The sequence below is a fragment of the Ischnura elegans genome, chromosome 12, assembly GCF_921293095.1.
Source record: "Ischnura elegans chromosome 12, ioIscEleg1.1, whole genome shotgun sequence".
Lineage (NCBI taxonomy): Eukaryota > Metazoa > Arthropoda > Insecta > Odonata > Coenagrionidae > Ischnura > Ischnura elegans.
Window position 1 is genome coordinate 79,221,050 of NC_060257.1, and position 22,731 is coordinate 79,243,780.

General features: G+C 38.6%; 1 protein-coding gene across 3 annotated transcripts; it reads right to left on the minus strand.

The window, feature by feature from the left end:
- Window positions 1–739: 739 nt before the first annotated feature.
- Window positions 740–21,307, minus strand: LOC124169183 (eukaryotic translation initiation factor 2-alpha kinase 3-like). 3 transcript variants are annotated; one of them, XM_046547697.1, is made up of 11 exons: window positions 21,123–21,307; window positions 20,947–21,033; window positions 20,661–20,816; window positions 20,401–20,569; window positions 20,036–20,203; window positions 18,088–18,297; window positions 10,570–10,849; window positions 9,772–10,011; window positions 6,535–6,888; window positions 5,522–5,662; window positions 740–1,340 (listed from the first exon to the last, which is right to left on the minus strand). In XM_046547697.1, the coding sequence occupies exons 1-11, from the start codon at window positions 21,124–21,126 to the stop codon at window positions 921–923; spliced, it is 2,229 nt and encodes a 742-aa protein (XP_046403653.1). In that variant the 5' UTR covers window positions 21,127–21,307; the 3' UTR covers window positions 740–920. The 3 variants fall into 3 exon arrangements, with proteins under 3 accessions (XP_046403653.1, XP_046403652.1, XP_046403654.1); XM_046547696.1 differs by having other exon boundaries at window positions 21,117–21,307; XM_046547698.1 differs by lacking the exon at window positions 20,947–21,033 and having other exon boundaries at window positions 21,117–21,307.
- Between the last annotated feature and the right edge of the window lie 1,424 nt (window positions 21,308–22,731).

Below are 22,731 nucleotides of genomic sequence, written 5' to 3' on the forward strand. Positions count from 1 at the left end.
AAAATTAACAATATATTTTGGGATTTCACATAGCATAATATAACTTAATTATTTTCTTGAATTATAGAGGGGACTCCGCCCCCCCAAACGAATCTTTGAGGGGGCTCGGGCCCCCTCAGGCCCCATGGAGTCGGCGCCACTGGCCATGAACCTTAGAAAAATTGCCATGAGAATCAAGGAATCTGAATTGTATAGTGCTCTGCACAGTGGTCCTAAAACCTAAAGGTTCATGATCTGATTCCCAGACCACGAGAATTTTTCCACCTTGGCATTTAATGTGAATAGAGCGAAGTGTATGTCAGAATTCATTTGGCTATATTAATCCTTATAAAATTTAATTTGAGCTTGCTATCATGAGAAATGCACCAGCTATGGGAAAGTGTAAAAAAATACTTTCTTGAGAAGTGATCTGCATAAGTTAAAAACTAAGTTTTGAATTCAATATTTTTGTCATGAGGAAATTTGAAGTTTTCCTCATGGTATGATGGAAGATCTTAACTGCTGAAATATGCTGCTTATATTTTCCACTAAATTTGTCGAATTTAGTGGAAAGAATTTCATTGAATTATGCAACAATATTTGCTTGAGCACTCAAGGACATTGTACAGTAAAACAAAACATGTTTACTAAATAAATTCAACGGAATAAATCTACTTTGACTCTTTTAAACTAATCGTAAAAATAAATAAAATCAGTGTTGTGTGTAATTTAGAAATAACATACTAAATGAAATAACTACTTAAGAAAAAAAAAACATTTATTTACATAATTTACATGGAATACTGATCCAGGTATCACAATTGATTTCATAAAATAAATAGCTCACTCTCTCACACACACACAAGGTCATACATTTTGGTACAACACAAAAATGACGGAGAAATAGGAATTGAACTATGATACTATCACTGCATTTTTGGTCAAGACAGTGGGTTGGAAGGAAGGCACTCCAGTTTGCGGATTTTCTCACGCAGCTCCTCGATGATTCCATCCTTGCGCTTGTTCTCTTCCCTCAGCCGACATATGGTCTCGTCCTGAATCTCCTTGAGGGCTGTGCATGCATCACTGCCGCAGCATGTGGCTTCTGCTTCCCCACAGTGCACTTCCTCCCACATCTGCCACGTGCAAGACTCCCTCACCTCACACTCTTGCGTCCAGCTCTCCAACACACCACCACTCTCCCTAACGCACACGCCTTCATCCAAACAAACGCTCTCGCTTCGTTTCCTCCACACTCCAAAGTCGTAGCTTCGTAACACAGACTGGACCACGTCAATAATTTTCCTGATTGGTGGCCTTAGTGATGGATCTACCGACAGCATTTCTTTGATCAAGGAAGCCTGGAAAATTTAATGAAGATAAAGATACATAAGGAAAATGATCAAAACTTATTATTTATAGATTTGGGTTTTCCAGGTAATATGTATTTGGAATAAAAAAAGGTTTTAGCCGATTGAAATAATGTCCATTCAAAAGAGGTTTCCTCCTACAATTTTAAATATGCATAAAGACTTCAGGAGAACACTCAAAACTTTTCTAGTTATTTTTCTGAACTCTTCCTCCTCTTGGTAATGAATGGTGTGAATTAGGGTGTAACTTATCATTTAATTTTTCTCAGATTCTAGATTTAATCATCTTAAAATGAGCTTAAGGGATAAGACAAGATATTACTAATAAATCAGGTCAACTAATAAACATTTACTGGTTGCTCAACAGCCACAAATGCAATGGCAATTATTCTCAACTTGACTAATAAACACCATTACTGAGGATTAAATATTAAGTTATAGCTCTTAATCTACAATTAACTCCAATTTTATGCCTACAGCAAATGTTTTTCAGACAAAATATTTTAGAACAGAAAACAGCTGCACTCAACTTTCATGTATTGTCAGGTGATTGTGGATTTAAGCCATGATCAGCTGACTGGTAATGTGTCTTTCCTCAGTCTTCCTCACAACAAGCAAGAGCCAAGGCAACAATCTTTTATAGGAAACACTGGAGATTTTTTTATTACTTTCACTGCATCTTATAGTCCAAACAGATCTAATGTAGATACAAGGGCATACCCAGGATGAAATTAGGGGGGGGGGGAAGGCAAGCCATGGTTGTTCAAGTTGTAACATTTAAGGATGTAAAAGATGAATGAAACCAACATTTTAAGGCAACTATAGCAGCACTTTATTAGTTTTTAAAATTATTTGTTTGAAAAAAATTATTTTAGTTACGTGTCTTACACTAATATCATTATACGTAGGTTTAAAGAAAATTTGTTGAATTACTTTAGTTTCAATCCAGTCCTGATTTTCCACAGAGACTTTGGCGATTTTTGCTTTTAGGCTTTGGTAGACCCCTCCGACTCAAGGAAGTAAAAATTGTTCCCAAAGTGAAAGGTTTCAAACAGAGTCTAGTCAGAGAGGCCATAGAAATAACTGAAGAGGAGAAGAATAATTTTAACAGGGACACCGGCCTTAAAATAAGTCGCGCTTGGAAATCCATAACCCATAAAAACTATCAACAACCTACTCCTACAACCTCCCGCTCCCCTACCTCCGATCCCTGACACGGATACCTATGTATGTATATGGATATAAATTCCCACCTCATCAGAATCCCTTGAGAAAGCGACCAGCAACTGTCGGAAACGTTGGGGCCACTCAAAAATTGACGCGGCGACATAGCCCAAAAGTTTTTATTTAACATGACAAGTACCCACAAAAGTTTTAATGAATTACAAATTATGTTGTTTTAACAGGAAAATTAAAAATATGAGAAGAACTAATAAGCCATATTAGTGAACTTTCGTTATTACGAAGTTTACGGGACCGAAAAACTGGAGGTCCGCAGTAAAGAACTTTGTAAGAGCGTTTCTTTCAGGAATCATAGATAAAAAAATATGGTGCCAAAATTTCTTGTCTCTTCAATCTCCTGTGCTGATACTCGCGCTGCGGAATAGCTTCAGAGTCATGTGCATGATGTGCTCGATTAAATTATGAACATATGCAGTAAGTCCTCGACATACAAACAAGATGCATTCTGAGACCTTATTAGTAAGTTAATAAACCTATGCAATGCATCAAAAAGTGTGGTTGTCGTGCAACTCTGCATTACATTTTTGCGTAAACTCACGACGGTGACGAACTGAGCTAGCTGTGCGTGCAATGCTGATGGATCTGAAAATATGCGCTGTCCGCAGGATGGAAGAATGGCGGAAACGCTGTACAGTTACTGCCTTCACAATGGATTTAATCGACACTTTGTTAAAACTGTGCCCAAAGTGCCAGTTCCTTTACACCACACCGCGTCGCATTGGGCAACTCCAAAGGTGCCAAATTTGAAATTTCGAGTACAATTCACTTGTTCGAATGTTTGTATCTCTGAAAGTTTTTTGAATCAAATCATCATAAGAAGAGGAGATACTGCTCGTAATTTAAGAGCAGTAATGAGTGGGCCACTATGATTTCACAGGAATGAAGCTTATTATATTATGTTGCGCGCATACTGAGTGTGTCCTACTGAAGAAAGAAACATAATTGATGCTCTTGGGCACAGTGCACAAGGAGAACTTAAACCTAGCGCAATGGTTATGATGTAGCGTAGTGTGTATACACCTAAACGCCATTGTTTATCGGTAGAACTTTGTAATAAAGTTCATTTTATCACCGCCAGAACTGTAACTGAGGTTCATGATTTTGCAATAACGTTTCTTTTACACTAGATTGGATTAGTGTTTTCGTCGGTACCAACAATTTCCTTTATAAAAACAAGAACTTCATAATAATGTTATTCGTATTGACCAGGGTCTACTGCAACATCTGATTTTCCTAACTTCATTTAACACACTTAATCATCTTGTTCAGCAAAGCTAAATCTTGCCAGGAAGCTTAGGGAATGCCAATTGTGTAAACTAGGTTTTACGAAGTTACTACAATTAACTCAAGTTTTCAGTATCTATAGCTTAATTCCAAAGAGCCAAATCTGGACTTTCACAGACAGTTTCTATGGCAAATGCACACTGTGACGTTTGAGTTTGAATGGTTGAAACTAACAGATTATCTAGGTATGGCATATACCCTAGTGTGTGTTAGATTCATATTCCATAAGTCTGAGTTCAAATTGTGGCAGTGACAGAATTTTGTGAGGTTTGAGGGCTGTGTTAAAGGCACTTCATGCAAAAATTTACTCTGAAAAAGAAATTGTTTCCCATGAGAAGAAAAGTGGGTAACCTCATGAATTATGAAATTGTGTCCTTGACAGCTGATACTTATTTTGCCAGCATACATACTTGTAGGAAGATTTTTTCTCTGGTCTCCAACTGGTCGAAAGAATTTAGTTCTGCATATTTTTGTCCACTAACTTGGTGTTGAAACACCATCTATGAAAGTGGAAACTCTCAGCTAGAGGAAACGCTACAGCAAATCAATGGATGAAAATTCGGGCAGGCTTATGGTTTATTTTTACTTATATTTTATTGTGAGACATACATGAAAATATAAGTACTTCACAACTGCCTTCAGGAGTTATTAAGGTTAAGAAATCTTCCATTTTTTTCTGCAAATTATAAGTACTTATCTCTAAACTAAGGTATCTCTTAATCTTTGGCTGCATTAATACGTTTTTATTTTATATCCCTCACTTCAGTGCCGTTGGTCGTGTCACAACTGAAGAAATTCATAGAACCAATGCAGAAATTAAAGTAGTATTTCGATGATTGCAGTGATTTGGATTTTGTATAGGGAAGTAAAGATGGAAGAGAAATAAAACTAATTTTGCTGATTTTATTTCGCATAGCATACCTGTCATATTATACTAAAGCTTCACTGCTGCTACTATGGGCACAAATTAACGCAGACAAATATACAGTGGAACCTCGTTAAAGCGAGTACGGGCTATAGCGACACCCCCGCTATTACGAGGGATAGCCGATGCACCGTCAATTGACCCTATAATAAGCGTGTTAAAAAATTCGTTTTTACGAGACCCTATGGTGTTGGCTCTCGCCATAGCGAGGGTTTCACCGCCGAAAGACTTTCATCAAGACTCCTTAACCTCTGTAATTGCCAGCGATCTGTTAGAAATAAAGTTAATGGAGTGCTCAGTCTCAAATTTATGTGGTAAACTGTCGTTCGATAAATATAATGATTGACGAAACAATGCTTTGCATGATTTTTATTCAGTGTGGCGCTTATAAATTGTTTGAATAGTTAGTCGTTATTTGAGTAAGGAAATTTAGTGATGCAAAAAAACATCGCCTTTCACCTGGATTTATGCTTACGTTTATCGGATAGATGTTTATCTGTCGCCGCACCACTCCTGTTCCTGTATATCTGTTCGCAACAGGTATATTGGCTATTATTTGCTCCACCTCCGGTAAAGCGACAATTCGCTATAGCGAGTGTTTATTAGTACACCGTGGGGTGTCGTTATATCGAGGTTGCACTGTAGTGTATCAGGGACTAATGGCAATGTCTATAAAATGTGCAAGTAACTGCTCGTAATCAAATTCACAGCGAGGACTCACCAAGACGGGATGGCTGCGGCCAAATTCCTCGGGGACGGTGCCACTGGCCCTCAGAGCTGCGATGACCTTGCCCCTCTCCATGCCCGTGAAGAATGGATTGAGCAGTTCAAAGAGGATTATAGCCAGGCTGTACATGTCGCTCTGCAAAAGAAAAAGGACAACTCTTGATTAATATGGATGGGGTCATTCACTCAAACCAAAAATTGCAATTCTTCAAAAGAGCTTACTGAAAGGAAGGGAAAGATAGATTACGATGAAAAATAAACCTAACCCATTCAGGAATTCCCTTGTAAGTTTAAAATTGGAAACTGCATTTGTTACCCAAAATACGAAAGGAACTGCAACAATTATTCCCCCCTTTCTATTGGTATTCATTTAAAGAATTCAGTAGTTGGAAGGGGAGATGAGTTATGATGAAAATAAATCTCACACATTCAGATACTCTCTTGTAAGTTTAAAATTAAAAACCACAACAAAAATTTCTGAATGATTGTCAACACTCGAACTTAGTTTTAGTGATTCATCCTACTACCTGTGTCAACCTTTATAAGGTAAGCAATAATGGCATGAAATTGACTGAGGCAGGTGAGATGCAGTGGAAATAATTCATATTGGTTGAAGAAGACAAGATAGCACTTTTTCCATGAGTATTACCTTGGTACTATTCATTCCAATCACTAAGTATATGCCTGATGATGACCTTGCAGTTGAAATGCATAGTATTAAGGTAAAACTTATGGAAAAGTGATAGGTACATTTTTTTTCTTCAACCAATTATAGCTTGTAAACATAAACGATTCAACATTGTAATATATGACCAAGTCATTTGATGATGATACAAAATTTAATAAAACCAGCTGACATAAAACAATTTGTGGAACAAATTAGTATAATCAAATTAGCTGTAAGTGAGTTTTAGTATTAGGTTAGACTTCCACCAGAAAAAGCCAAAAAAGACTACAATATACTAAAATACTGGAATGGTTGCATTATTTTTACAAGTAGGTACATACCTTCAAGTTACAATGGCCGTCTAGTTGCTCCGGAGCAGCATACAGTTTAGTGCCAACAATTTCCTTTGCCTTCTTGTCCTCCCTTAGAGTGGCTATAGCTACCAAGCAGCTCCCGGCTGTGGGGGTGTCCGAGGGAATGACTGCCATTGCGCCTTCTTCACCCTCGGTGGGCACCTGAAGGGGGCCGTTGTTGATTATGACGGAAGGGGGGTGCGCAAGGTGGCACGCAAGACCAAAGTCGCCCACCCTCACCTGCTGGTTGCTCGGGCGCCTCCCCCTGCGCGTTGCTGAGGTGGCTTCGTCAGGCACTGAGGATGGTGCGTACTCAAATCCCTCAACAAATATGTTGCTGGGCTGGGGGAAAAAAACAAAGGTAAAAATTAGCCATAGCAGTAACAAATTAGTAATATCAAAGTAACTGTCATAGTAGGTTTCATATAGTGGAAAAACTTCAAATAGGGTGGTTTCCTTCATCAAAGAAAACAAAAGGCATTGTTTGCGATTCGTTACCCACCATTAGTGTATTCATAATATAAAAATTATTTGGTTTTAGAAATCCCAGTTCAGATGAATGCCAAGCGCTAGCTGCTACCAGGGTACTCTGCTACCTGCTAGCAGCCTGCATCGCAGCAGCGCACATACCCTCGCCCCAAGGTCACCTCACATGGCGACAGCAGGAACCAGAATATGTCACACGGGGTTTTCCCAGCATTCATACTTAGCTGTCGTGTTTTTGCGCGCTTGAAAATTTTCACTTTTCATTTAATCACGAAAAATAGATATCATCATTTACAAATCTAAAAGAGTGAAAGGCGTACTCCAGGGGTAATAATCTTTCGATTTAGGCAATAAAAAAATAATAGGAAACCACCCTACTGTACATCAAACTGATGGCTATTTCCACAAATTTTAATTTTCCACAATTTTCACACATTTTGATTGGTAATTGGCCTCTATCAAGAAAACTGCATTATATATAGAAGCATCAAATATATTTTTACACGGAGTTCATGGGGACAAGTGCTGAAATATTTAGGCAGTCTAGGAGGTGTGATTTGGAAATGGGATGGCAATACGAGTCGAGTGACCCAAAGAAGTTTTTTCATCCATTAACACATTGACTGTCACACTGGTCATAGTAACTGGCAATGAGACTTGTCATAACAGGCATAGTGACTGGCCATTGAGTGACAGGTAGATTTTTTACTCTAATGTCTACCAGGATAGATGGTTTTGGCATGGACAGTGGCTAAAGTGGTGGATATGGCTGGATTACTTCAATATAGAGTGAAATTCTTTTGGAGCATGCTTCTCTACAGAAGTGAGGCATGAACAATGACCGCAGTGGGAAATGAAGGGCAGAGGTCTTTGAAATGTGGTGCAACAGAAAAATGTTGAAAATCAAATGGAAGTATGTAATGAGTAAGTCCTAAGTAGAGTAGTACAGAAGAGAAGCCTCATGAAAACCTAACATGAAGATAGGACAACCTTATATCTAGAATATCTTGAGACATGATGGCCTGATGAAGATAATTGTCGAGGGACAAGAGGAAGGCACAAGCAGAAAAGGAAGACCTCGAATGAAATATATGGAACAGGTAAAGAAGGAAATGAAAGAGAACAAATATGTAGGTGTGAAAAGATTAGCAGATAGGAGAATTGAGTGGAGAGCTATAAAAAACCAATCTTAGGATTGTTGACCAGTGATGATGAGAGCAAAATTCATTTTTGATTAATTACAATGATATTTCTATGGGACATGACCGGATAATACCTAACCGATGAAAAAACACCAATAGCATCACAGGAAATATGTACTTAAACTTCTGTCAGGCACAATGGATCTGACAGGCACACCACGAGTGTTTTTTTCATTTCTCCATGAGGCGGCATAGACCCTTGGTGCTTATAATACATAGCTGTTTGCTTTGACAAGCTCTATGCACCCTTTTTTGCTTCTTGCATTTCTGCCACCCGATCAATGGCAGATCATTCAGAATAGTTGAAATAATGACACAATAAAGCAAAATAAAAGCATTGTTAGATGAATAAGATAGAAAAATAAAAAAAAACACTGATCTTATAGAATTCACATGCTAAAATGCATTAAATATCATAATTAGAGATACGTGAAAATCCCACTTTCATTTTTATTTTGTCGTACTTTCAATAACAGTGTATCGCATTTTGTAGCGTCTATTTTTTTATTTTCATAATCAGGTAGATGACGATAAAATGTAGTGAAACAAAGTTATATGACAAAATACAGAATATTTTAGATAATTATGTTGTAGAACAATAATAAATTAAGGAATAAGACTTATAGTGGCGGAGGTGTAGCTTGCCCGCGCCCACTTGTAGTTCGCGGCCTCGTAGAGTCCCAGCCAACTAGCAGCTGGCCAGTCGCTCACACACTTTAAAGCGGTGAGTGTCGGCGGAGCATTCAAACTGCGCTCGGCACAAAATGTACGAATTTTGCTGTCGAAAAGGCAAATTTGCGTAAAAATATCATAAAAGTCCAGTCTCGCATCTATGTCGCATTTATTAGCGCACATCGCATCTATATCGCATTTGCGATTTTCACGCATCCCTAATCATAATACTTAATTGCCTTAAGAGCACGTCAAATCGCACCTTGCTGGATTGGTCCAGGGCCTAACGACGGGGTGTAAAAGGGTATGTACATAGCAAATAAGGTATCATTTAAGTGCTCGTTTACTCTAATAATGGTGCTTTAAACTTTAAAGGTGTAACCCTGAGCCATTCTAAGAGTTAAAAATATTTTTTAACATCTGTGCCTATCAGGCTCATTGCGCCTGTCCTCAGCAATTCAAATATTGCGCCTGACAGAAGGTCAACACATTCAGCACGGAGCACATCAATTAACGTGGTTCAGTCCAAGCCGAGATATGGAGCACATCAATTGATGTGCTTTGCCAGTTGGACCGGGGCCTTTCTCCGCCTCCGTACGTGACTAATATCCACTTCCAAGTTTTCTAAACGCGTGCAAGGCCTTCAGCAAGATTCCCTCTTTCGACCTGTGCGGGCCATTTGTAAATAGCGGTATTTGAACGGAATTTATGGCGTGAAAACCACTCTCTCTTTTCCTTTCTTATTTTATCGGCCGATTCTGAAAACGTTCATGAAAATCAGGCCCACTTTGAATGTGTTAAACACTATGGCAGCCAGCATATTGAAGAAACACTTGTAAGAAAGTTGTATTCGTGTGACACACACCTTGAGATCATGGTGAACAACATCCATGCCGTGCATGTACTCAACGCCATTGAGGACACCCTGGAAGATGCGCAGCGCCACAACGACTCCGTCCGTTGGCAGCAGGGCCCCTCCTTTAACTTGCAGCACACACTCATTGCGTGAGTCTAGCCAAGTACGCAAGCTTTCCTTGCACAGCTGCATCTGGATGTGTAGAACAGCCCAGCCGAGGGTGCAACCTGTTCCTGGTACCCTCCTGCCCTGCACGCACAACAAAAGAGAGGTCAAAAACAATGTTTTACATTCTGAGAGAGAAGAAAACAAAGAGCACTTGGGTTGAACTTGAATCTCAGTTGAAATTGGCTGTGATTGTCTGATCCAAGCAAAAATACTACACAACGATCAAAAGGAAAATTTGAAAAAGTCAGGAGAAATTAAATTTTTTTTGTCATGGAATTTGAATTTGGGAAACTTGAAACAACCAGGCTAGAATTGTAACTACATAGTTGTTGTTTTGGTAGTTTCTGGTGATAATTTGTGGAATTTGCATAGAATTTTGTTTCTCCACAGAATTTTTTATGTTGCACAATGTTGTGACAATGGGTTGCCAGAACACACCCGTGACATGCTTTGGTGCCTTTTGGGACAAGATTCATCGTCACAACATTGTACATCATAAACTACCAGAAGATTACATTAACGGTTGAAACCATGGTCGTGTATTAATAAAAAACTTCTGTGGAAAAACAAATTTTAAGTCACTCACTCAAAAAATAAATAGTCATAGTGTTTTTGTCGAGAGATGTACGCTTCACCTACCCGGCAACCTTTGTTGCTAGAGCCGGAACTGTGGTCGCAGAGGCTGCCGTGGCTCTCTGCAAGGTCATCAACGCTTTCCACTTTGCTCCCAGAACACTCCCGTGACATGTTTCCATGCCTCGTGGGACGAGATGCATCGTCACTTGAAAGCTGGGTGCCATCTCCTTCCCCCGACGGGCGTGAATTCGAGTGGGAGCCCAAAGGCCCACAGGCACCATCTTGCCCATTTACAAAAACAATATGTCCAGAATCCTCTTCTACAGCATCTCTACTGTCCCTACTGCAAATAGGATACCATACATATGAAGCAAGAGATTCAATTGCTTTTGAAGCGATGGATTACAGTTAAGGAGGCAGATTTGTGACTTCACGAAACAAAACAAATACAGTAGAACTTGTTTAGTATGTTTCTGAAGGGACCACAAAAAATGAACGCACTATCCAGGAAAGGCTGTTTTACACGGTACACAGAATTGCACAATCTGAACTACGTGTGAAGGCACAATCAAAATTGCATCGTGTAAAGCGGTGAATTGCTAGAACACATGCAAGAATGCGTGGATGCCAGACAGCAAAATAGCCCGTTCTAATTTCGTTCATGCATTCATGCAATTCCACGCCATTTTAGAAATTAATGCAGCTCTAACCTGTGCAATTCCGTGCTCCATGTAAAACGGCCTGAAGACATGCCAACCAGGCAAGTAGATAAAGTAATTGGGGTAATTGCACTCTGTGGAAAAGTCGTCTTAGTTACAATTACTTCCTATAGTTCTCGTAGGGTTGCCTTCCTGAACTCTTTCCACATTGAAAGTCAAGAAAGTGACCACGGCATTGCAAAAACAGTACCATGTGAATGAAAATCAATGTTTCATGGATTTCCATGAGACTATTGATAAAAACGGCACCATTCTCCCATGATTTGTCATGAATATTTTTTAAGGGGATGGGTCATGCTAAGTAATTTCTTCTTTCTCACAGCTCTCTCGGAGAATATGATGATAACACTGAGTATAACATTTGGTTGTTTTAAAACATCAAAAATATTGGCAAAACTTTATTTACCATGAATCACGGCAACTGCCTTACCGGAACGAATTCCTCCTTGCTCCAAATCACTATTCCTCCTTGGAACGAATCACTATCGATTGTTATATCGATATTGATATGACGATTAATAATTCACTTAAAAGATTATTACAAGCACATTTTTATATTTTACAGTTTAAATTCACTTAAAAAATTTGTCCAATGTAGTCTACTTTCAAAGTCTTGCGCCGAGATCAAGGACTTTTGCATTAAGCTTCGCGTGGAGATCATTGAGAAATGCCTTTAGATGCATCATGGTTGTAGAAATAAAAGTGTGGGATGAAAGTAAGAAGGTAGTTAACTGATAATAATAAAATAACTTATTCATTCGAAAATTCAAACACCCTCAGAAGATACGAGGAAATGACTAGTAGGTTGCGTCATGGCAAGTAATTGAGCGTACTACCCAGCAAAGCGCCACTGAGCAGACTCCCGAATATCAGGGCTAATGATGGGGAGAGACGGCACGAATAATATGTTAACACGGATAACCCAAACTGTCCCTTAAATATCTTGCAATGTTCATAATTTACGTAAAGCAAACAAGATGTTATTATTTATACAGTTATTCTGTTATTTTAGAGTGCTTCCCGGACTCACTGAGAGCTTTCTTCACCAGTTCGCGATCTTATTAGCGGCGATAACATGGTTGCACTCGTGTTATTACTGTTCCATATAAGACCTGGTTTCGAAACACATCATGTAGTCGCGTCTCGCACAAGTTGCCCGGGTGGCAACTGCTGCAGGATGCATATTCGTGATCACAGAGCGCGGTCGCGCACTGCAAGCCTTGGAAAACAGGAACACGGTGCTCCCGTGAATGCAGCGAGCGCGTGATCGCTTCCGATTTACGAAGGGGATTCTAATGGAAATACTAATGTGTATCTTGCATTAATGCAGCAATTCCGATGATTTTGCAATCGATTTTATTTTTTGATAAAGATCGCGGACAATATTGAACGAGAGTGAAAATCATGCACGGATAATCCGCAACATGGGTATACCGCAGCCGGATAATTGGGAGTCTGCTGTATTTAAAACGTAATTACCAAACAGTTTTACCTGTATTTTGTTCTGATGGTAGTGGGACCGAGAGAAATCGCCGTGTTTAGGAGGAAAACGCGCTTAAGAGGAACGCACTAACCAAGTTCCACTGTACAGGCGGTCCTCGACTTTCGTACACTCGACTTTCGTACAATTCGCACTTTCGTACGTTCAAAATTGACACCTTTTACTCGACTTCCGTACGCAAAATTCGGACTTTCGGACGTTGGTCTGTATTTTTTAAAAATTCCCGCGATGTTTATTGCGCATCCCAACATTCAATTGTTTGAAATGGCAGTATATGCGAACAATACGAACGTTTACAATGAAGGGAATTGTTTTTAGTTGACTCAAATCTAGGTGATTTATTTGGGAGAACGACTGCCTGCTTTAGGCTCCTTCATCAAGAGAAGAAGAAAGCCTTCATTGGAGAGATTTTTCAAAAAAGTTGACTAGACATCATCAAATAGCTTTCAATAAAACTAGTAAGATCTTCTTTCGAATTGTGTTTTTTCATTTGAGGGCTGTTTAATTCAAGTACACCTTCAGCAACGATATTGCGTATTGCACGAAATATCACCGGAATTCCGTTTGTCTTTTGTCTTTTTTGAATGGCATGCGAGATATACGCAATCACGAATGTCACCTGCCGAATGTCGAATGTTGGTGTGAAAATTAAAAGGCATCCCGAGTGCGGGTTCAAAAATTACATTTGGTTATGCTTCTTGATATGTCTTTTCATTTATAATGGACGTAACAAGTGGAATGTCAGTTTAAACGGCAAGAGGAAGTTTCACTCGATAGCCAACGGAGTTCTTGTTTTTTTTTTTAACTTTTATTTACAGTTTCCGCGTATTTTCGAAATAAATCAGATGATTTGAGGAATATTATTAACATATTATTAAACATTAGTGAATTGAAATGAAATCCGTGGAAAAAAAGGTTTTAGTGCGTATATATTCCGCTCTTATGGAACTTAACCCCTAATTAGTATTGAAGTCAATGGTTCGACTTTCGTACAAGTTCTCGGGAACGCATTGTGTACGAAAGTCGGGGACTGCCTGTACTTTAAAAGTACATATGACTGATTTCAGGCTTAACCCATTCAGTGCGGATGACAGCCCAGGGCTGTCATCCGCTCCCAGCCACTGGCGCGAATGACAGCCGAGGGCTGTCACGGCCTTGGGTCTCAGATGAATGGGCGTAACGGGACTACGCGCCTCTCTTCTGACTTGCTTCTTTTTCTCCGCTCGTCAGTTGGTTTCTAGCCGTCGTGTAGTGCGCTCCGTTTCCGTTTCCATCGAAAACTGATTTTTTTGCGAGTTTTGGAAAATCGGTGTTTTTTTCAAGATTTTCCAAGTGATAATCACCTTGGGTCGTTGTTAGACAGTTGTTTTTGTGCTATTTGGACCCCCGAATATCGGATCATATTTAAAAATATTATTATATAGTGTTTGTGCTCGCCAAAATTTTTCTGTGAAATTTACGGATATTTTTATAGTGCTTATATTGCTGTCACCTGAACTTCCGAAGACAACTTTTTTCTCAACGGATTCACCTTTGTATCTCAAGAGGTAAGCGAAAGTATCTTTTATTAGCACGTTTTTCCATCGTTAGAAAAAAATATTCATACATTTTATTTTTGTGTTGCAATGATTTTATGGGGTATCAAATTTAGTTTTCTTATTGGTTATAAAATGATTGACCTCGAAAGGTCATTTTCTTCTGAAATTAAAAATTCAAATATCCATAACACTTAGTTATACACTGCCTAATATTATTAGTTTTTTGCTTTCATTTCTTCCCGTTCCATCTTACTTGTATTGGGAACTAACTGAGGCTTTTATTAAATTTTTCTTCAGTGTATTTACCTCCTCACTGAAGATGAAGAGAAGAGTCTCGCAGGGTACGGGCCGAAGAGAAAATAACCCTACGATGAACCCAGTTGACGATGAAACACCCGGTCCCTCTGGTCTTTCTGGTAAGTGGCTGCATTTATATACACTTGCAAATTAATATAGAGTGAGTTATTCGCAGGATAAAAAAATGATTAAAATGTTTTTCTTTTTATTTGATAGCCTCGAAGAAAAAACAACCGAGGAAAACGCTAAGGGAGGATGAAATTCGTGCTCTCGCCATGGACTCTTCAGATGACAATTTTTCTAGCGGGTCTTCATTTGTTATCGACTCTGATGGTTCTGACTCAGGAGAAAGTGACTCAGAAAGTGGCGGTGAATCTTGTACGACCGAGGCGGCAAGGGGTACCGAAACGGCTAGGGGTACCGTTACATCTGAGGCTGTTTGGGCCGCTAATCCCCCAGTGAATAGGAATACCCTTTCCTTTGTTGGATCCCCTGGTCTAAAGAAACTTCCAAGTGGCTCGACCGCCAAAGACTACTTTTCCCTCGTGTTTACCGACGAGTTTTTTGACCTAGTCATAAGGGAAACAGAAAGGAATGCAGAGTGCATATTTCTGGGAAATCCATCGCCCCGTGCAAGGATAACAGACTGGCGGCCACTGACCAGAGAGGAGTTCGAGGTTTGGTTGGGCCTGCTCTTTCACATGGGGACGGTCCGCACAAATAGAATATCGGACTATTGGAAAAAGTCGATATTTTTCAGCTTTCGGTTATTTCGCCAATCCATGGCAAGGGATCGCTTTCTTGGGATATTGCAAGCCCTTTATTTTGCAAAAAACGCAGATGAAAATGAACCTGTTCCATCTGATCGGCTATATAAAGTTAGGCCACTAATGAATTGCTTTCACAGAACAATGGCTTCCTGTATTTCCCCTGGAAGAGAACTATGCGTAGACGAATCAATGCTGCTTTGGCGAGGGCGATTGAATTTCCGGCAGTATATGCAGGGGAAAAGGCACAAACATGGCATAAAAATGTACATGCTCTGTGAGCCAGCGGGGTTAGTGCATCGTATGATCATTTATGCGGGCTCTGGGGATAGCGATGTGGGTGGACGTGGACATGGGGACAAAGTGGTGCACAAACTTTTGGAAGACTTTAAAAATAAGGGGCATAGTGTATTTTTAAATAATTATTATAATAACGTTCCACTAGCTAGGGATCTAATTAAATGCAAAACTTACTGCACAGGGACCCTCCGTGCGGCAAGAAAAGAGAACCCGAGAGAGGTTTTTGGGCACAAACTGGCAAAAAACCAGATTGTTGCTCGTTGGAGTGAGGAGGGGATTTGCGTCTTCCGCTGGAGGGATAAGAGGGATGTGTCTCTGATATCCTCTGAGTTCGGGTGTAACCTCGTACCCACTGAAAGGTCGGGGAGAGGTAAACCCGAAGCAGTGGTGGAGTATAATAAGTTTATGGGTGGTGTCGATCACTGCGACCAGTTGCTGTCGTACTACACCTGCCAGCACAAGTCCCTCAAGTGGTACAAAAAACTTGCCATTCATTTATTCCAAATAATGTTGGTAAATAGCTACATACTCTACAATAAATTCAGTGGCAACAAAAAGAGCTTGTATGAGTATAGAATGGAGGTAATGGAGTCCCTATTGTCCTCAAAAATAAGTGCCTTGCCCCCATCCCCTCAACCAAAAAAGGGTCTCTCCCACTTTCCGGCGATAGCTGGTGACGGGACGAAGGGTAAAAAACCTCAAAAAAGATGTAGTGTGTGCTATGCAAAGGGAGTGCGAAAAGCAGTAATTTACATCTGTCCTGACTGTGAAGGTGAGCCTGGACTTTGCTTGCACCCTTGCTTCCAAGAATTTCATGATAGGGTATAAAAGTTTTTAATGATTACTAATTAGAAATATATATTTCGAGATTTTTATTGTTTTTCATTTTCACTGTGCATATAATTATGATTTTTTTCAATTGATTTCAAAATTTCAAATGCCAAATTTTTGCTAATGATATTTTTGTAAAAATAAAATACTTTTTACCACAGAATTTCTTAGATTTCAAAATTTTTGAACCAAACCATTGTTTATACCCAAAGCGCCAAAAGATTACAGTAAGGGAGCAAATGTTTCCGTTACGATGACTAATACTACGTTTTCAATTCCTTTTGTATTATTGCGTATTAAATACGAAAAAAATATTCATAAACGTATGTAGTACGTAGAGAAATCCTTATAAAAGCACTCTAATTGATTTGTGGATAAAAACCAACAAAATTACTTGGCTTTAAAGCTCTTAAAATAAATGGACTTAATATCTTTTGATTCCGAATAAATACTGCAGATGAATGTGTCGAACGACTAGATTTTACACAAAAAATTCCATCAAGAGATAGAAAAGCGGGTTTGGCAATGCGGGTTGCATACCACAGAAGTCATCCTACGACGCGGGTGACATCCATAAATGTCAAAATAAAAAATATTTATTTTTCAGCAAAAAAGTGTACAATAAGAATAAAAGCAACATATTAAGCCTAAAAAATGCAGAAATAATCGTATTGTACAAAAAAAAACTTTCCGCTACCGGCAAAATTATCATCTCACGTTGCCGCATTGAAAGGGTTAACAGGCGAAACCTTTCCACTATGGAAAATCAAAGAATAACCTTTGTTAGGTTCACTAATACATGTATTTGAAAAAGCATGACCCGGGTTTCAAAACTTATTTACCATAATTTCATACTTACAAAATCATAACATAGTCAAATCGTCAGATAAATGATGATGTAACTGTGTTAAGGAACCCAGGTCATGCTTTCTTAAATATATCTGTGAACCTAACAAAGTTTATTCTTTTAGACTAAACCCAACCATCTTCATTTCTTTTAAATTTGGAAACATATCTTGTGAGTTCTGAAAAATGCCAATGAAAAGAGTTTTACAACAATAAATTACGTATCTTTCCTAAAATTTTCCATGCTTCCTTAAGAATGCAGAAAATAGTTTGTATCAGTGAAATTTTATTACAACTATGCTCATTACCTCCCAGTCCTACTTTAATTTGATTTTTAAAGTCATTTTTTGCCCTTTTGTTACATTAGCCTTATGGGAGATAGTGATATCAATCCTAGCAATGAGGTCAGCTCAAAGATTAATATTGAATTATACATTATGAGTATACGTTAAAACAAGAGTAGTAGTCATTAGAGCTTTGGTCTCATTTGCTCATTCGGGAATTAACCTTAAATTGAGGTTAGGAATCTCTCATTAGTGTCCAAGATCACCGCCCCAAGTAAAATGCTGAGGAGCAGTGACTTTCTTCGTGAAGTTTTCAGCTTGTATGTGAAAGAGTGAAGGCCGTTGATTCTTTGCACCAAATAACTTGAAAAGCAGGCCACGGATTGAAAAACAGGAAAATATAAGGCTCTTCATTTTTCAAACTCCAACACAATCGGCAATAAAAAGACTTTGTGAAAGGGTTTACGAACGTTTGACATAATAAACAAAGCAACTCACGGTGATGATGACGATTCAGGAGCTTCATAACTTGGGTCGGCATCAGGACTGATCTTAGAGCTTGAAGAACTGGACCAGTTTTCTCCACTCACCATGCCAGTGAAAGGCTCAAACCATGCCGCCTTGTACGCAACTATGTTGCAATGGTCCAACTTGGCAAGGGTGCGCACTTCACGCAAGGATCGCAGGAACTGTTCATCACCGTGGTACCTTTGATAGTAACAGAAATAAAGTTCCATTAATTTCCTGGCACCAGATCTCTTCTCCAACTTCAAACTCCTTGAGAGGTGGGATGATCCATGTGAACTTTAAGGGACCTTTAGATAAGCCAATTCTTTACCAATAAGAAAATTTTACCTATTGTAGCTCATGACCTAAAAACGAATTTTGCAATGTAGTCATATAGGCTTCATAACATACAAAGAAAACATATATGCATATTTATATATAAGCCTTGGGACTGTATGAAAAACCCCAAGTGCTGCACGCCCTAATATAGGAGAGCAATTCATAGGACTAACACTGAAGAAGAGGTTTAACTTAAAAAGAGCCATGTGATTTAATAAGATTGTGCAATGCGTATTGTGAGATCAGGAGGGGTGAGCATTGAACTCAATGAAATGCAGTCAGATGTGTTAGCAAAGGGTAAAGCTGAGTATAGCTGAGTTAATCATCGTTAGGCAGTATGGGAGAGGAGTAAAAGTGTGTCACTACTGTCGGCGTCAAAATGATGTGCCGCTGTACTTTGCAAATTTATATCTGGACAAGTGCATGCCATAATAATGAACAATATATCATTTCAAAGGAAATTTTATTCTCAATTCTAATTTATTTTTTGTTGTATAAAAATTCAAGAATGTAGACACGCGAGTGCAATATATGACTCCGTGCACTGTAAAATTAGCCGTTTTGTGAAAATCATGAACTTTTGACGACTAGTTCTCGGGTTCTCAGCCAGGTTAATGCTTTTATATTAGCCGATATTTAGGGAGACGACTTGTCTCCAATCCTCAAGGCTGTGGAGGACAACAATCCGGCTCAGGTGTCGTCCGATTGGCTGAAGATATTTTGAAATTCTTCAGGTTCAACCCTTATGTTTTTTATACAGCTGATTACAGTTATCCATGTATTGCTAAGATGAAAGCCGGTGTCCCGTAACATAGTCATTATAGCTATGTTCAGTAGATTTCCAAGGCCAGGGAACCCTGGTAGGCTCAATGTAAACAATAATGACTTTGAAGTTGTATTATTTCCAATTCAGAGTAAGCTATATTGAATTGCAATCCTGGATTTTAGTTACAGGAAGAAAAATTGGTAACATTTAACGTCAAATCTCGAGATTTGGACACCAGTGGATGTTTAGCCTTCATAAACACAACTAATATTCTGAGTACCCCTATGAAAAAATTGTATAAAACTGTTTCAAATTTTTATACATTCTTATACATTACCATGGCAATGTATAAAACATTGAAACAGTTTTATACAATTTTTTCATAGGGGTATAGAATAGAATCGTTTGCCAGGAAAAGCAAAAATCCTCAAAGAAGTGAAATCAGTCACTGAGCCTCTCCTAGCTACTTAAGCCAACAAGACAGATTAACGTCAGAAAACAAAAAAATAATTTAATTTTCATCATTCTCAAATATTTTTCCCGAGATTGAAATAGGAGGTACCTCACATATCCTTTCTTCTCAGTATCCAAAGTTTCCTCTTCAATGTCTTTCGTGCATAGTTATGCTGTGCGAAACAAAATTACTCAGTCATTATTTTCTTCTTGATGGTCCCAGGAAGTTCGCCTTTACAGATATGATTAACTAAATGCAACATTCTTTAAGGTCATCGACAGGAAATAAACTAAATAAGTGACATATTGAAACACAGTGAGGGCTAAAAAAGAGCTTGTCCTGAGGAGACAATTATTATATCGAGGGTATTATACACTTACCTCAGGCATATCTTCTTGATAGCGTACTCGCAGCCGTCAATTTTGTTCCTCACTCGGAATACACGTCCGAATCCTCCACGAGCGATAAACTCAATCTCTTCAAACTCATCCAGGTACCGTGAGCGATCGAAGATTCCAGAACCGACAGCAGGAGGCAGAGATAGGTGGCTGTAAACATGCAAAAACAGAATCTTTACAGTCCATTCTATAGACAACAATAACCAGTGAATACTCAACATGGATTAATTACATTACTCGCTATTCTTAGAGGACTGAAAGTAAAGTGTGACGCTCATAGTTCTCATTGCAAACACAATATAAACGAAGTCCAACAGCACACTCGAGTAATAATATATGGTACCTACCTCGGAGACTGGTTTAGGAAAGACTCTAATTTGCAGTCAATCGCTGGAGAATTAGAGACGGTCAGTAGATGGAATAGAGCCTGCTGATAGTAACTCCTCATGAATTGGTATTCCTCTATTTTGTAGGTCTTATCTATCAACTTCATTTCGTACAGCTTCTTACATATCACTAGAAAAAAGAAACGCAGGAAATTCATACGAGTTCACGAGGCACTTCACAGAAATTGCAATTCATAATGAAGAAGAAAATGCATGCTCACATCCATAAAGTTTCTTCTGAGACAAAGGGTCTTTCTCAAATAGCTTGCAAAGTTGTTCCACTAGAGACTCCACTAAGACACTCGAGGGAGTAAAAGCTGAAACTCGTTTAGGCAAGACATGACCTTCTTTCCTCCACTTCGGATTGAGAGTTTTTCCTTAAAAACAAGCAACCAAGAGGGTTATTTCCTTGTCTTCAAAACTTGCCATTCTAAAATACGCTTTTGTCATGCAGTAAATGATGTATTTCAAGACGGTACATCAAAACAAGGTTGCAAGGTACAGCACCTCGATCAAAGGTAGTGATTGTAGCTAAACTGGACCACCCGGATTTATCAGGCAGTGGTTGAGAATCGCTTTCATGCATTTTTGCCGCTAAAAGGAAATGAAAAACCAATAATGCTCGACTGATGAGAGAAAACCAAGGACATCACCCGATAAAGATGTAAACAACTCACTTTTACCCATATTTTCATCCCCTATGTTGCTTAAATAAATCAAAACAGTACTCCTGAATAACTAGCTCTTCTTATCTAGGAATTTTATTCCATTAAAATCCAATGCTTGGGAAATAACTCGGATTACATCGCCACATAACTTCCGAGCAGATGTTATTGCTCGGGCTCCTCGTCCATTCAGTTTCGGCTAGTGATGGGTCGATCATGAACGATTCGATCAAAAAGATTGAATCACTAGGTGAATCAAATGACTCATGATTCATTTCGTTAAAGCCGTGTCCCAACTCGTTAGCCATTAGGCATCATGTACATTTAGCCAGCCAGATTCTGGGCAGCCAACCACAAGGGAGCATGAATTGGGACATCCTTACGGAGGTGCTGCCATCTACTGGGCACTAGGCCAATGCAAAACAAGAGATAATCGGAATGATTTGAACAAATGATGAACAAAACCCACCCTAAATTGTTAAAATGTGATTTTGAGTATTAGATGTCGGAGAAGAGTATTTAATCATAAATTTAGTATCTTTGACAACCTTTTTGTAATAGTAAAGTAGGGGTATACTTTCAAATTCGTATTTTTAGTTCCGTATGGTTTTGTTAAAGAGGTTTTAGCTAAGTTTGTGGCGAAATGTTAACGTATATCCCTTTTAATTGGTAATATTTAAATCGTCTCTCAACGAAGTACTTTTTTGAATTCCTTATATTTTAGCAATTTAATTTTTAGTTTTGTATTATTAGAACAGGTCTATTTAGTCTATTCAAACGGTTACCGTCTGATTTGGGATTTATTTTCAAAATTTATTTAAAGTATGGTTTACATACATAAATCAGGTTTCGGTATCATCTTTTAATCACCATACATTTTAATTTTTGTTACTTATTCCGATTCCAATTTCGGGACTTTGTCCAATAACATATAATAATAATTGTTTATTCTTACGGGTGTTAACCTAATGTACAAAAAGTGTTAAATAAGAATTTAGACATAGTGTTACATAATTAAGAATATATTAGAAGCATATAAACATCAATAAGCATTATTTAACACGTTAGAAAAGTAAACGGTAGCAAAAGATAACATGTGATCGGTATAAAAAGTTATAAAATAACATATACATACACAAGAACCATATAAACATTAATTAGTGTTAAAATTAACGCCGCCTTCTCTATAACTAATTTTTCCGTAATTCTTACACTTCCATTAACGCAATTTCATTATTATAAACAAAATAAAAATTAATAATTATTCGAACAAATCTCAAAATATCAACACTACTTGCAAACAAGTACTATCCCTTGTTGACAGCCATGATGCCCTTTCTCCTGAAGACGCTTTGCACGCTTTGAATCATGGGAAAAGTGAGGCGAAGGATGCACTCCTCGATGCCTAAATCTGGCGGCCGCGTTAGCTGCCTAAATTCCCTCCCTTATGCTGGCTAACGAGTTGGGACATCCTTCCAAGATGGCGTCATGGCTAAATCCTGGAATTGGCATAGCCAAATGGCCAATTGGGACACGGCTTAAACAAGTCGATCATCAATCACTCCGACTTCCGGTTTCATATCAATCATCTCGGTTTCCGGTTTGATTCAAAATTTGGAACGACCGA